Raw genomic sequence first — 15,715 nt, 5'->3', positions numbered from 1 at the left:
TAATGCCCAGCTGTTTCCCGTTAACTTCTGGTACTTAGAGGTTTCTAACCATCATACTCAGCAATGTTATCTTGTGTGTTTAACAAGTCATTACTTAAATGTGGCCGATGGTCGCTTTTTAGACCGGAAGGATAAACAAAAGCTTCCCCAACCAGGTGGAACCAAATTATTTTTGCTGGGTACGACTGTATAATAGTATTTTGAAGATTACTTGGTTTGCTTTTGGGGTTCCTTATGGGGGCCGCTAAACCATGATGATAAATGTTCAGGGAGCAGAAATGTTTAAGTCTTAGCTTCGAATATTTTGCACCAACTGCTCCTTTTTGGACCTTTGGAGACGTTAAGTGCGATGTACTATTTATTTATATCAGATAAAATTTCTTTCCTCTCGATTTGTTATGGTATGAGCAGATAACGGAAAACCATTCTTTTACACACATGAACGAGGTAAATAGAAAATAATTTAAGTATATATCTTCGTTCATGCGCATACAAGACGCTTATTAAGAGACCATCCTTTCAGTTTCCCGTATTCAAAATGGTCATGGGACACTGAGATTTTGAGATTCAATTGTTTCTTTGTTTCCCCAATGACTTGCATTTATCTGTCTCAGGACCATGACTCTACCTGCTGAAGTTGCACTAATCGAGTCCCATTTCCATTAGTATATCGCTTACAAAACATGCGCGTAGTCGCGAATGTGACTTCTTAACGTATTTGATAGTGCAATATTTGATCTGAAGAGTCTAACTACGAGTACAGAACAACAACATTATTATTAGTAACTTAAGGTTGATAATTTAAGAATAAATGTAAATGTCGCAAACACTGTTAGGTCTTCACGATAAATAATTCCTAAGCTTTGATGCTAATAAATTCATTCAAAATCTGAAGAAAATCATATCTCAAATTCTTGTTAACATCAAGATCACTAACTTAATCTCCGATTTAAAGTAACCGAGAGCGAAAAGGATTCCAATTTGGTTACAAAGAGAATGTGATGTCAACTCTTGCTTCCGTAAACCTTACAGCGTGCACAAAGAAAGATCGAACCGGTTCCAGTCGATGACCTAGCTTTCCCCCTCGGGCAGAATGAATTTTCTTTTTTTGTTCGCTCGATTCTCAGTGCGTGCGTGTGTAAAACTCCTCAGCTGTTGCGGCAGTTCATCTTTCCCGTTGACCCACTAAACGGCATCCACTGGCGGGAAAAGACCTACACCCTGACCTATATCTGGCTCAGAGACCATGAAGGTATCTGGACTTTTACCTGTTCACATTTCACAGCCGTACAGTCTCGCGCACAGCCAAGGAGTGTGTCGCTCTGCTCCGAGGGGAAACTGAATATGAAACGCTCGGGAATGTATGAGGTAAGTCAGGCTTTGTGTTCCCTTAGAAAGCTGGCGCGGGTTAATGCTGCCGTGCCTTTGGTAGATAACTCCACGTTTTAATACGTGGAGCGTTTTAAGTATAGTTAACGTTTAGTAATGTTTTATCACCTTTCAGGGAAACGTTTAGACAAACTTTTGATATTAGAATAATAATCTATTCTTATTCAAATACTCAGCAATTCACCCTAAATTCACTCTAATATTCAAACTACTTCGCTTATTTATTGCAAACGAAACTAAATTAAATGAATTTTCTGTTTATACTCTTCCCGAAGTATAAACAGAAACAGTCATAGACGTTCACAAGATGGAGAGAAAAAACTTATTTAGCAGTCATTGAACCAGTCAACTGAAACGCATGTACTCATATATCCTTTGGATTAACAACTCGGCTAGGGCAGCCTAGTTTTCACCAATTTAAAAAAAAATTGCAATCTTTATGCAAGAAAACGTGATAACCAAGGTTTATTTCGGTACCTCAATTCACATAGCTACAAATATTGCTTAATATTATTCCCTCAGAATCAATAACAGTTCCAATTCGAGTAATGATATTAAAAACAGTGGAGGAAAGATAAACTCGGGCCACATTCATTATCTCTGTTTGGATAACGTTTCTTGATGTAGTCTTTTAGATAAACCAACAACCAATTGTCACCAGAGTTCAAATCTGCACTGCGAAGTCTACTCTGTTTCAAAACTCGACAGAAGTTACTGCCACCAAAATGTTAGGGAACATTACACTCTTTCAGTGGTCAGCTGTTTTTAGCATGATTTCGCATCCATTTCAGCACTTTTAGTAGCAACTATGAGCTTGGTTTTTAGGACAGTACCACCACCACCAGACTGTTTTGAGATCTCTTATCAAAATATGCAGTTTCTCTGATCAGAGCTAAATTTTGGCATGGCCAATGGCATTCCACTTGAATGGGATGTTCCAAGCGGACATCTTCGGAAAGTTGAGAAGCTCAAAGATTTCTATGCAAAGTGTCGCCCTATGGCTTTCAGCCACAGATTCGTTGAGCTCATCTCCGCACGTATGACAATCATACATTGACACTGCTTGACACCTGCTGAAATGAATTAATAATCATTTCACAAACGTAATCACCAAGTACAAAAAGAGTCTACAACACAAAGAGAAAATATTGTATAATTTTGCTTATAACTTATCAACTCTAAATTGATTCAGAATTAGTATTAGATATAAACTAGTCTGTAATCAAGTCACAAAGGAGGTCTGGCAAACTAAGGTATATTACAAGAAGTTTCCCGCAAAGAATGCAAAGAAAAGCAGCAAAGACTTCTTTATTTGTATAAACACTATAAGGAAGGGTTTGAATCATATTGGTTCACTTGATATCCATGGTTCGATTGTTGATGATCCTGCTCAGGTTGCTCACCAATAGAATGGACATTTTACATCACACATGAGAAATTCTATGGGGAAGTGGATGCCAGAAGTAGTTTATCAAACTCTAAAGGGAGATAAATTATTTTGTGATAACAGAGAGGAAAGTGGAAGAGAAACTTTTGAAGCTAAATATAAAAAAGGCACCAGTGTCGATGGAATCTATCCAATTATATTAAAGAAGGCAAGAAAAGAGGCAGGAAAACCCTTTACCCTTAATTCTGAGAGCATTTTTTTGATTCAGGGGAGGTCCCTATGGGACTTCCCTCAGTTGAGCTGAGAAATGGCAACTGAAGCTTTAACCTTCTATTACCATTTCATACCAACAAAGAAATATTGTTCAAGTCTATACCTTGAATAGTATTTCTTAGTCAGTATGAAAAGCCTAGGAGCATTTACAATTACCACCCTGAATGCTTCCCATTTAGAATTTGTTGTTAGTAGTAACATCATCAATTGATCCCACTGTAAAGAATTTAAAAAGTATCCGAGACCTGTAGCCACCCTTACGAGAGAAAAAAAGCCTTTACCCTCGACAGTAGTTATGTCCCTTTATCAATAGCAGTAACTTGCCCTTAATGCCACATTGCTTTAGTTTATACAGCAGTCTGTTAGTGCAACAGTATCATACTTTTTCATGAAATACAAGTATATGATAACAAAATTATTTTTTTGCATCCTGTAACTGCGTCATAGTAACCTCTCAGATTGGTTAGACAAGATTGCCCCTTAACAAATCCATGTCGTGACTGCAGTATAATTGCATCTCTATCCAGATGGTCCTGCATTACTTCTTTAACCGGTGACTCAATTATTTTTCCTGGAACAGATGTTAAGCTAACAGGTCTGTAATTACTTATGTCACCTTTTGATCCCCCTTGAACTGGGAATACATTCCCACATCTCCAGTCTATAGGGTCCTTCCCTGAATCCAAGAATGCTTTCATAATTATGGCTAAAGGCATACTTACCTCATTCGCTACCTCTACTAATATGATTGGATAGATCTCATCCACCTCAGGTGCCTTTTTTATGTTTAGCTTCATTCAACAACTCCTCTTCCACTTTCTTTTTAGTTACCACAAAGTCATTTAGCTTGCCGTTGGAGTTTGATAAACTTCTGACATCCCCACCCATAAAGAATTCCTAATGTGTGAATGTAGATGCAAAATACCTATTCAATTTGTCAGCAACCTGAGTAGGGTCATCAACAGTTAACCCATTGACATATAGGTTAACTACTGATGGTTAAGTAGCCCAGTGTGATCCGACTTCCTTCTACTCTTAATATAAACATAAAGCCTTTGCTGCTTTTCTTTGCATTCTCTGTCAGAGACTTCTCATAATCTGCCTTAGCTTGCCTAATCTCCTTCGTGACTTGATTACCGACTTATTTATATCTATCATAGGCTTCTGTATCGCCCGATAATTTATATGCATCCCATGCACTTTTCTTCCCTGCCACGAATCTCATTAGTTCACCTGACATCCATTTCGATCTAAGCCTTGAACGGTATTTCTTCGTTGGCATGAAAAGCCTAGTAGCCTCTATGATTACTTCCCATTTAGAATTTGCTGTTGGTAACATCATCAGTTGATCCCACTGTACAGAATTTAAACTGTCTGAGACCACTGTAGTCACAATTACAAAAGCCTTTACCCTTGACAGTAGCAGTGTCTTTAAGTAAATCGCACATCAGTACACTGTGATCACTGCCACTTAAATAAATCTTTATATTTCCTATCAAAATAAATAAAAAAAGTGTTACATTGAAGAGAAAAATTCCCTTCACGGCATTAAATGCCAGGGGATGTAGTAGATCTTTTACCTGCAGATTCTTAATGCATGTAGAATCTCCGCTGATAACCAGATCAAAATTATTGATTCCTCTTGTTGCCTCTCTGACATGCTGCAGTGGAAAACAGTCATCCAATAAATCTATAAAAGTTTTGCCAATCCACAACTTCCATTCAATATCTGGGAAGTTAAAATCCTCCATTATAAGACATTCTGATTTACTGGCCCACGCTCTTTCTCTGTACAGTTCATTGTACTCATCAGAGTCATTAGGTCTATAACACACTCCTACTCTCATTTTTGTTTTTGCAATGCTTATGTCACCCAAAACTGACTGAACATTGCACTGGCCATGCATGTTCACTGCCTTAGATTTAATATTATTCTTAATTAAGCGCATAACCCCCACCCTTCCTCTGTATACTCCCCATATAATTCAAATTGTGAATCCTTTATGCCTGAGTACCACCTACAATGTCTGCAGTTGACGCCTTAATCAAATCTTCAAATTCACTTGATCTTACGACGAAATACAGGACGTGTTTTGAATAACTACTGAGTAAACCAGTCATGAAATGAAGAGGAAAAATCAGTGCTAAACTCGTCATGTGACGGGAAGATTTTGAATACATATAATTCGATGTCGAATGAGAAAGTCCTTGTGATCCATCATAAAATGACAGGTTACAGCGAAGCCACAGTTACTGTACTATCGGGTTGACAGTAGGAGCAGTGGGTCATCAAATAATCTCTCCGACTCGGCCGTTCTCGTTTCAGCATAGAATTTGGCAGTCACAATAAGTAGCAAAATAATTTTTTAATCGGCAATTGTGTCTATTGTTTTTTACATACAGACATTTATTGTTCTCCAATATCGGGGGGAATTTTTAAGGGAATGTCGCGAGGAAATTTTTGCTGATGCGCATACGACAACCAAAGAACCTGGGCAATATGCGACTAAGGAAATAGGCTGGTCACTTTTAGTAAACTTTAATAAAAAGCATGACTTTACGCTTTCCCCACCCCCCCATACGCAATTAAATTCTTCATTCTCTGGAGGGCAGTAAGTGCCCATTAGTCCTAACATATTAGCACTGGCTGACCTAATAAAAAGATCATTTGTGACTTATTTACAATAATCCTGGAAGTACTATACAGAAAAATTAAATAGTAAAAAGTACGTTTTTCTTTTATTAATATCCATAATTAAATATAAATTTAAAAAGCTTTATTGAGCTTAAATGCTCAAGTTATTTTTCGAAGAAGGTACTATGCGTCTTTATAGTCGCCATTGCGTTAACTGTGGCAGTCATCTATTCAGCTACTGCTTAAACTTATAGTAATTCCTAAAATTCTATGAAAATTGAAAATGACGTTGCAACGACTGATTTTTTTCAAGAATTCCAAAATACTGTTTTGGCATCGATGACTGCTGTTGTCTACAAAGGTACGCTGTACTGCCTCTACTAAACTGTGGAAAGTAGGCTAGGCTGCTAAGGCATTCTCCAGTTTTATTCCCCCCCCCCCTTAAGGGCTTTACTTTTAAGTATTTTGTCCAAAGTACCCTTATCTAGATTAGTGACTGACCTTACCTATTGTAAATACAACAAAAATATGTCCATCAAAACGGATAATTGGCAGTGTTTGCCTGAAATCTCTCAGCATCTGGGTAGTCTGTACATAGTACAAGGCACCCTGAACAACAAGTCACTCTGCCCTGGAATGTAAGCCAATCTTTTAGCTGCATATCTATAATTTCACCATTCATTATAAGCAAATTGTCTATCATCTTCCGTACACCAAAAAGCCTATGATCTCAACTTCCATGTACAGAATGTATGCAGCCTGAACAATAAATTCCATACTTTACTATGTTAATTGACACTGGCAATCACTTCATTTGTTTTGTCGAATCATGGACAAACTCTACTCTTAAGGACACTTTGCTCCTACCCACTAATTCAACTACTCTCCCTTCATCACTTCACAGAAACCTCGTAGAAGAGGAGGAGGATCTGCAACCTTCATTAAGAACGATCTCGCCACCAATCAATCAGCTCCGGTTCAAATAATTTTGAAAGAATTTCAGTAATTTTGCTTGTCAGTGGCTTTGTTCAGGAAATCTTTACTGTCCGCCCAACACAACCGAGTGAAATTCATAACTAGATCACTTCAACAGATAAAGGAGAAAGCAGTGTAATCATTTCAATCCATTTCAGCTATTTCAACCTCTCTCTCCCCAAATTCAAAACACACTTACATCTACTGGTAAAATGCCCTCTCCGGCCCCGGAATACACAGAATTGGCACTTTATGTAATAGAGACAACAAGAAACTGAACAAAACCAGTGTCTCACTCTTAAATCTCTTTAACTGACTTTATTAAATCAAATAATACACGTAAATTCTCTTCAAAAGACAGCCCTCGCTGGTAGTAGTCATAACATTTCCCCAAACTCGGATTCCTCATTTTCACATCTAGTTCTAAGGATATCACAGTCACCACTCTCGCAGGCGCACCTCAATGAGAAGTACTTTTAATACACTCTCAACACCATCCCATATGCAGATCATTCAAAAATATTTATCACCTTCATACCGAGTGAGAACATAAAAAAAATAATCGGAGACGCTAATCAGTGGCATCCCCAGTGTAATATCTCCAGACCCTCAACTTAACGATCAATGTGAAGAAATTTGGGCAAAATACCTATATTTTCCAAAAGAACCCCAATTCAATGGATAATCTCATTGAAAGAAACTCCGGTACTGAAAGTGGACTCTCGCTCTTTGAATTTGTTTCGCGCATGTGAAACTGTTCCAAAAACCCAAATGGCTTATCAGCCAAGTAACAATTATAATATGTACAAAAATCCATCCCAACTTCACATATGGAGCAGATCTACGTGCAGGATCCCCACAAGCGTAAACAGAAATCATCTCCCTTGAACAATGGGTACTCAGTTGGCTAAACTAGAATTTAAATTCACAATATCCAGGCACAAATGAAGCAGATCCTCAAGCTCAAACCCCTACTCTGACAAAACAGGAGAATATAGCTCTCCTGTGCAAACTACTCCCAAAAGTGGTTTCTCCCAACACCACAACCAGAGATACAGCAGTTCCGTCCAAATAGAGCACAAGAACCAGGAAACATACATTTCTAAATCGAACAGTCTCCAGCAGAGGAAGGGGTGCCCCTCCCCAGCTTTGTACTTTAAAACAGCTGAACTCCAAGTCCTGTCAGAAAAATATCACCTTAATTACACTACCAACAACTACAAGCTAATAACTAAAAGCATATATACATTAACTTTCGTTCATTAACGGATATTTGCAAAGTAATTGAACTATATGAAATGCCACCGAGATATGCACCTAAATGCTATGTATAAAATATCTTCAAATACATGACGTCTTGGGTGCCAAAGATCGCCCATTTGTTATTAATCTACGATTCTAGCCATGCTGTGAAAAATGCCCACAAAAAGAGGTATTAACCTTCGATTCATTTTCCTAAGGTCTGGTGACTCTGAAGGCTCTAGTCTTGAACCGCTACTGGTTCAAAACTAGAGCCTTCAACTGTGTAAAAATTGTCAGCTGTGTTTTGACGAACAGTTCGTCAAAACACATCTGACAATTTTGTAAAGCAACTAAGTGCGTGGCAGGTTATTAGCAAACATGTTTATGGAAATATATCGTTTATAATGCGTTTTTCGTAGTGCTACCTTTATATTTGGATCATAGGCACTCTCGGGGAGTTGGTGGGATAAAGTCCTTCTCCGCATTAAATTAAGCCATTTAAAGCATTCAATGCTGCAGGAAGACTTGTATTCTCCCACCACCACCTTCAAACGTCAGTGCTGGTAATTTGCCAAGTTCAAACTTTGTTATTCAGTTTCTGTTATGAGACGTGTTGTGCATTCAAAATTATCACTTCTCACCCAAAGTTAGTCACCCGAACCATAAATTGAACGTACGTGCTAATATTTTTGTTTTTCAACATCGCCTGCTTGCATTCGAACTACAATAACTTGTCGGTAATTACCCTTTGATTTAAATGAAGTTCTAATGTAGCTTCCTGCACTGCTTTAACAATAGTAACTTATAAATTCCATTTGACAATTAGCTCCGCTTGGGGGCATCTATTTGCGCGTTGTTGAATACCCTCGTTCCGGTCCACTATGTATTTAAACGATCTGGACTTTTAATACAAAAATATCAAAATATTCCTGAAACACTGAAGGCTGTTTTTGCAGAAAGAGTAGAAATGATTCACGAATGGAAGAAACAGCCTGAATAACAATAATAATACTAATTATTATTATTATTATTATTATTCCTGCTCATGAGTGGGAGGCTCTTCCTCGAGATAGAAGGATCCATGCTCGCCATCCAAGACCAGTTAATCAATAGAAGGAACTACAAGAAATACATCGCCAAGGACCCCGGAGTGACAGATGACACTTGTCGACGATGCTACCTAGCCCCAGAAACAATCCAGCACATCTCCGTGGGCAGGGTGATCATCCAGACGGAATACACTCATAGGCACGACCAGGTCACCAGGATAATATATGACAAACTAGCGCAAAATACCAATTTACCAAAGAAGATGTACCATATTACAAGTACTGACCCTAGACCATACTAGAGGCCCCTATTCACAAACTCCACTGGGACCATAATAAAGCACAAGATGATCCCGCACAACAGACATAACCCTCATCAACAAGATAGGAAATGGCTGCCTACTTGTTCGACATAGCGGTGCCCAATATCAGCAATCTCCAGAAAATCTACGAGGAAAAGATCAGAAAGTACGCAAAACTATAACAGGAAGTCAAAGAAATATGGCATATGGAACAAATGATGACCATCCCGATCACCGTGTCAACCACTGGCATGCTGCCAAAGAGCTTTCAAAGAACCTAGCAGCAATAGGCCTCCCAGAGAACACTCACATGGAACTCCAGAAAGCAGCGATCCTGAACACCTATAGGACAGTCAGAGAGTTTCTCGACCAATAATAGTAACTGGACATAGCAATCACTCCATTTTTTTCTTTGTGGGTTTTTTCCACCTCGTGGGGGAAAAAACCCACAAGGAGATAAAGTCATAATAAAAAAAAAAACTTGCTGGTCGAAATATGAATGTTTGACCTCACTCTCAAATCAAAAATCACACCAATCCACTGCTGCTTCATATATCGATTGTTAGATGAAGTTTGGAGTTGGCCCGTAGTCTTGTACTTCAGTATCATTAATTATACTACTTAAAGAGATTCTAGGAACTTTTGAATTCTCCACGAAACAGTGATTTGGTGAATAATCGAAGTTGTTCACAACTCTTCATCAATGATAGAAAACTCTCAATGGAACTTCACATTTCGTTTATGATTGTTTTTATTTTGAGAAACTTTAAACAGTTAAAATGCACACTCATCCAAGTGAGGACAAGAAAAAAAAACACAAATTTATTTCATTTTTAAATATCATAAACTCGAGAGTAAAATCGTGAAAAAAATATTATTTTAGGATATTTTATTCTAGCAAACACATTCAAGAACGGGTTTGATAATAAACTGCTTGACCAGTTCATGGTCCTAATGAGATAGATCAGGGCAATGATTCTGGCCAAAACAGAATCATTGCTCTGATACGAAGTCACATGGAGAGTCCACAAACAAGGTGTTGAAAAGTGACACGAGGAATATTGGACCATCCATATAACAAAACTGATCAATTCCTTGGGTGATGTGGGTATGCTAATGACATGCCTCCGGTTTCATCTCAAAGATGTTCAGTGGGATCTCACAATTGCCTGGCCAGTGAAGTCTTCCTCGTGTTCCTCAAGACACTGTTTTGGAACAGTGGAGAGCATCCTTGACCATAGGGGAAAAACATGCAACATTACCGACCGCAAAGGCTCAGATATGCTCTGCCTTTACGTTGCAATTCAGTGGGATCAGTGGACCACGTGGAACATTAGACGTTTTCTAGCAGCTTGTACACACGATGGTTCCAGTGTCTCCTGTCGTTTTCCTATGTGTGCGCTCTTTCATCGGTACTGAAGACTGCAAATCGGAACCACATGACTTTCTTCCAGCCCCCCCCCCCAAGCTTCCATACTTTACGTATTTCTGGATAGTGTCCGAAAACAGTGGCTTCTGTGATGGTCAACTCTCGTAGTGCGTATTTTTTTGGTTCATCACACAATGCGGGAACTGATGCCTTATGTTCCGTATTAACGTCGCTTTACGAGGGCTGTACTTGATAACCCGCTTCGGGCTTCCAGCACCTCGTTTTATTCACTTTAAATTTTATTTGCTGTTGCGTTTTTCACCAATGTATCTGTGGCGTTTTTCCATTTGAGCACTCAATGTCAATGCTAAGCGTGCTCTCATATTCGGAAATCCGTGAAATCCTGTCCATTCTCATTTTTAATGAACTGATTTGGGTACTGTCAGGTCACGTGACTTTGCAGCGCTTTCCTGAAACTTTAGCCAATTTTAATTGCATACAACGCAAACCTCCATGGTCCTAATGACGTATCCAGACAACGTGGACTTATTGGTCGGTCATTTTGTTTAAACATTGTACAGTATTTTGACGAAAGTAACAAGGACATGTTACTTAATGTATTGGTAATATATTACATGGCGTCACCCTGTTCGAAAATTAATTATATCTGAAATTTGTTACTACACGTTCTCGACCTTGTTCCATATTTGGTGATGATCGGCTCTCTCGTTTTTCAGAGAAAATACCCACACAGTTTTACAACATATCATGATGACATCACAACAGAACACATTTTAAATTTCCCAACAGGATCCACTTAACATTCTCCGAAGAAGAATTTGATGACGATTATGATAAAAGTGTAGAATAATGTCATACATCTCAAGATGAAATATGCAAAAACGAAGTTGGCAACAGTCTTTTGTGAAGTAGCAAGAACAAAAAATCTTCTTGCTGCTCCAAAAAATCGAATTAAGGATAACGAATAATCTGTTGCCTGGCTACATACAAATGAATCAATCACCATTCACGACGCCCACCAATACTGGCATCAAGTTGCAGTAATAAGTAATCTTTATCATTGGTAATGTGCTTATATTGGTTACAACATATCAACAATTTTATTCATCACGGCGACAGGGCCAGCTTGCGTGACCTACACGTCGATTACTCTATTGCGGGCGCGTGTATGATGCACTTACGAACGCTGCTTTTATTGGTGAATATCACGTGACATCGCTTTTCCTCAGTGGTGTACACACTTCAGTTTATTAAGTTAATTTTCTCGAAAGTGAAGCATTCACTTACTGGAATGAGATAAGAGTTCTAAGAAATACTTTAAATCGCAAAAAATGGTCAGATTGCTAACTAATAGAGACAGAATACAACTGCTGTTTCTGGGTGAATCAGTAGTATGAGGGACTTTGAAAAACTTGTGGCCTGAGTATGAAGGGTTTATTTGAGGAAGCTAGTAACGTTACTTTTCAATATAGTTCCCTTTAGAATAAACGCATTTTTGTCACCAATGCTGCAATGCTTTGATGAAAGTTTTCTCTTGAGCCTCTAAGAATGCATCCACTGAAACAGGAACTCCACTGTTCACGCACAAACTGAAAATAAACGTTAAATTAAAATAACCAATAGCTTCCAAATTTCATTAATATTGGACCAATAGAAATCAGGAAAATATTTTTGTATTTTTATTTATTTTTTCTCTCCACACGTAATTAACTCAAATACCAGGAAATTACTGTTGTTGTTTTAGTAGGGTTTTAGGCGCGTCAGCGACTGAGTATATACTCCGTATATACAGCCTGTAAATTGCATGTGTTCTGTGGTCGATTTTCTGTTTCCAAAAATCTGAGAGTTTCCGGGAGAAAACACCTGTTTTCTCCCGGAAACACCTATCTCCCCTGAGATTAATTAACTTAGCCACGTTATGAAAGAGGACCATATATTTTTGTGTTAATGACCACTCTTGTTGCTATTCTCTGCACTGATTCCAAGAGATTCACACACAGTATTTCATAAAATGAGGCTTTCGGACCTGTATGCGGTACTTAAGATGCAACGTAACCGCCTTATGCATAGGGAAATAACCTCTTGTTTTTTCTTGAAAAATTCCTGTATATCATTGAGAGAACCTCATGAGTTTGTCTAGTATCCTGTCTGCACTACCCAGAGAACCACATATCTGCCAGTACCCGCAGAATTTTTTTTCTCCACCACCTTGAATAACAACCAAATGTTGTGATATTCTGGGATGACTGATGCAAAAGTAAAGGATCTAGCAATGAACTGTGAGAGATTCCACTCGTAACAACAGTCCAAGAAGAGTAGTGCCCATTTATAGCCACAGATCTTCTGACGCTCAACTGTCCCTTTATCCATAAATATTAACTTACCCCTGATACAACACTGTTATAATTTGTCCTGCATCGAAAACTTTACTAAAATCCAAACCTGTGATGTCAAGATTATTTTTTGGATCCAGATTCTTTGTCATAGCGTCAGAATAGCTGATTAGATAGATGACACAAATCTCTCCTGAATAAATCCATGCTGTGATAACCGCATTTATATCAAGATAATCCTACAATACATGTTTAACCCCGACTCCATTATTTTTCCTGAGCAAATACAGTAAAATTATTATTATTTGCTAGCGTGCTTGAAATGTGGCCCTCGTGAGCAGTACAGCACACTTGATTACTCTCCTTGCCACACCGGATGTAAAAGACAAGTTTGAACCCCGTCGATGAAGCGAGGAATTTTAATATTTAAGGGTTTCTCACAACGTAGCTCAGTTAATCAGTCTCAGGCGAGAGCAGCATAGTTTTTTTTTCTCCCGGAAACTCGGGTTTTTCATCCAGCAAACACCAAATCGACCAAAGAATACACGCAGTTTACAGATATATTATATATGGCGCAATATGGTCTAAGTTGCTGATGCGCCTAAAACCCTACTGCAACAAACAAGCGCCTGAAATGTAACGCACTGCGTAACATTTTTAACACTTTCCGTCAGATTTTATTACTTGTTCTTTGAAAATATTGGCAATAAAATCTGACTGCAAGTGGAAATCATGGAGGCGTGAAAACTTTGATGGTGGGTGATATTCATTCAAGCCACGAAAACTTCAAGGAAAGCGTCTACACAAGAGTCTCTGAGTTGTCTTAATATGTTTCTGCGTTTATAGCAGCCTGCCACAAATGACTAAAGTTTGTTATGACTGACCGTTTTTAATATTTATTTTTTAATTTTTTTTATGTAAACCCCAAACACGAGAGGTATTAGAACCTATAGTACTTAGTACCGTGCTTGGGTTGGAGATTGAGAAGATGAAAGAAGACATTTGTTGACATTGGACTTGAACTTCTGTAGATTGTAATTTTCAGGAAATACGTGTGAAGGAATGTTGTTCCAGAAAACAACAGTTGAATTTATAAATGAGGAAGATGAAAAGCTGGTTCTGTGGGTTTGAAGTTGGACAGTAAATGGATGTTGGCTGGTGACGGCACGTGTTCGGACTGTTTTGAAAGAGAGAACGGGAATTATAGAAGCCAATTCAGAAGAACAGTGCCCATGGAATTATCTGTAGAAGAGGCATGCAGCAGAAACAGTACGTCTATGAGATAGCGAGTGGAGAGACTCTGTTAGAGACGAATCATTAATTAATCTAACTGCCCTCTTCTGAATGGAATCAAGAAGCCTGAGAGAGGTTTTGGGGGCACCACCCCAGATGTGGGAACAACATTCCATGGCTGGGAGGATTTGCAATTTATACAGAATGAGCAGCTGTTTGGAAGAAAAGTAACGTCGAGAGCGAAAGAAAAAACCAAGTTTTTTTAGATGCAGAGGAAGCAATATTTGTAATGTGCTTGTGCCAAGAGAGATTAGAAGTCAGGGTAATCCCCAAAAGAGATTTATCATTTTGCCTAGAAATCGGAGTGTCACTAAAGATAAGCATAGGAGCATAAGAATCCTTTTTGCGAGATATAAGACAAGATTGAGTTTTAGACGGGTTGAAATCAATTAAGTTGTCTTTTCCCCACTGGAGAATTACCTGAAGATCGGCATTTAAGGAATTGGTAGCAGATTTTCGAGAAGTTGAAGCTGATTGAGCAGGACAAGGTTTCGCAAAATGGAATGCAATGGGCTATCATCGGCAAAACTATGGATAGGATTTCCAGTCAATGGAAGAAGGTCATTAATATACAAGAGGAAAAGAGTGGGAGGAAGAACTGAACCTTGGGGGACACTGGTATTAGTGGAGAAGTTAGAAGACAGAGGGCCATCTACCATCACCCTCAGTGAGCGATCAGAGAGAAAACTGGATAACCAATTACTAAAAACAGTTGGCAAACCATAAGATGGAAGCTTGTTTAGAAGACCTTTATGCCAAACACGATAGAAAGCCTTCGAGATATCAAGAGCAACTACTTGTGTTTCACCGAATCTTTCCATTGAATTAGTCCATAAATGGGTAACATAAGTCAGAACATCACCAGTGCATCAATACTGACGGAAACCATACTGCCAATCGTTGATCAGATGGAAGGTTTCTAGATAGTTTAAGAGTTAGCGGTTAATTGATTTTTCCATTACTTTAGAAAGAGTAGAAGTAATTGCAATGGGACGATAATTGGATGGGAGGGATTTGTCACCCTTTTTAGGAACTGGCTGGATATGGGCAAATTTCCAAGCAGAAGGAAAAACACCTTTGGAATAAGAAAGTGAAAAAAGGCGGCAAAGAATAGGAGTAAGAATAGGCGGCAAAGTTCAGGAGCACAGATTTTGAGAACAAGTGCAGAAATACCATCGGGACCTGGAGCTTTCTTGGCATCAAAATTCGTCAAAATTCTTCTTACATCTTTTTGACGGAAGACCACAGGAGGCATTGAATGGAGCGTGTTAGGAATGGTGGGAGGTGTTTTACCAAGATCATTAATACATGTGCTGGAAGAAAAATGGGATGCTAGCAGGTCAACTTTATCCTTGGCTGAAGTAACAACAGAACCATCTGGTTTAGACAGAGGTGGGAGCAGAGATGGGCAAAAGTTGCGGCCAATAGCTTTGGCAAGAGACCAGAA

At 38.7% G+C, this 15,715-nt stretch overlaps 1 protein-coding gene across 1 annotated transcript in view; it reads left to right on the top strand.

Moving 5' to 3' along the window:
• The first annotated feature begins 1,276 nt into the window (after nt 1-1,276).
• LOC150076515 (carboxypeptidase D-like) overlaps nt 1,277-15,715 on the top strand; it is a 118,542-nt gene continuing 104,103 nt past the window's right edge. The window contains exon 1 of the mRNA XM_090387788.1: nt 1,277-1,368. Coding sequence (XP_090243914.1) covers nt 1,345-1,368 — 24 coding nt within the window. The 5' untranslated portion in view covers nt 1,277-1,344. The remainder of the gene's footprint in view (nt 1,369-15,715) is intronic.

The sequence above is a fragment of the Mastigoproctus giganteus genome, chromosome 13 (genome assembly GCF_048544385.1).
Source record: "Mastigoproctus giganteus isolate SK-2022 chromosome 13, ASM4854438v1, whole genome shotgun sequence".
Lineage (NCBI taxonomy): Eukaryota > Metazoa > Arthropoda > Arachnida > Uropygi > Thelyphonidae > Mastigoproctus > Mastigoproctus giganteus.
Note: the sequence above shows the minus strand (reverse complement) of the source record. Positions and strands in the feature narration are given on the sequence as shown.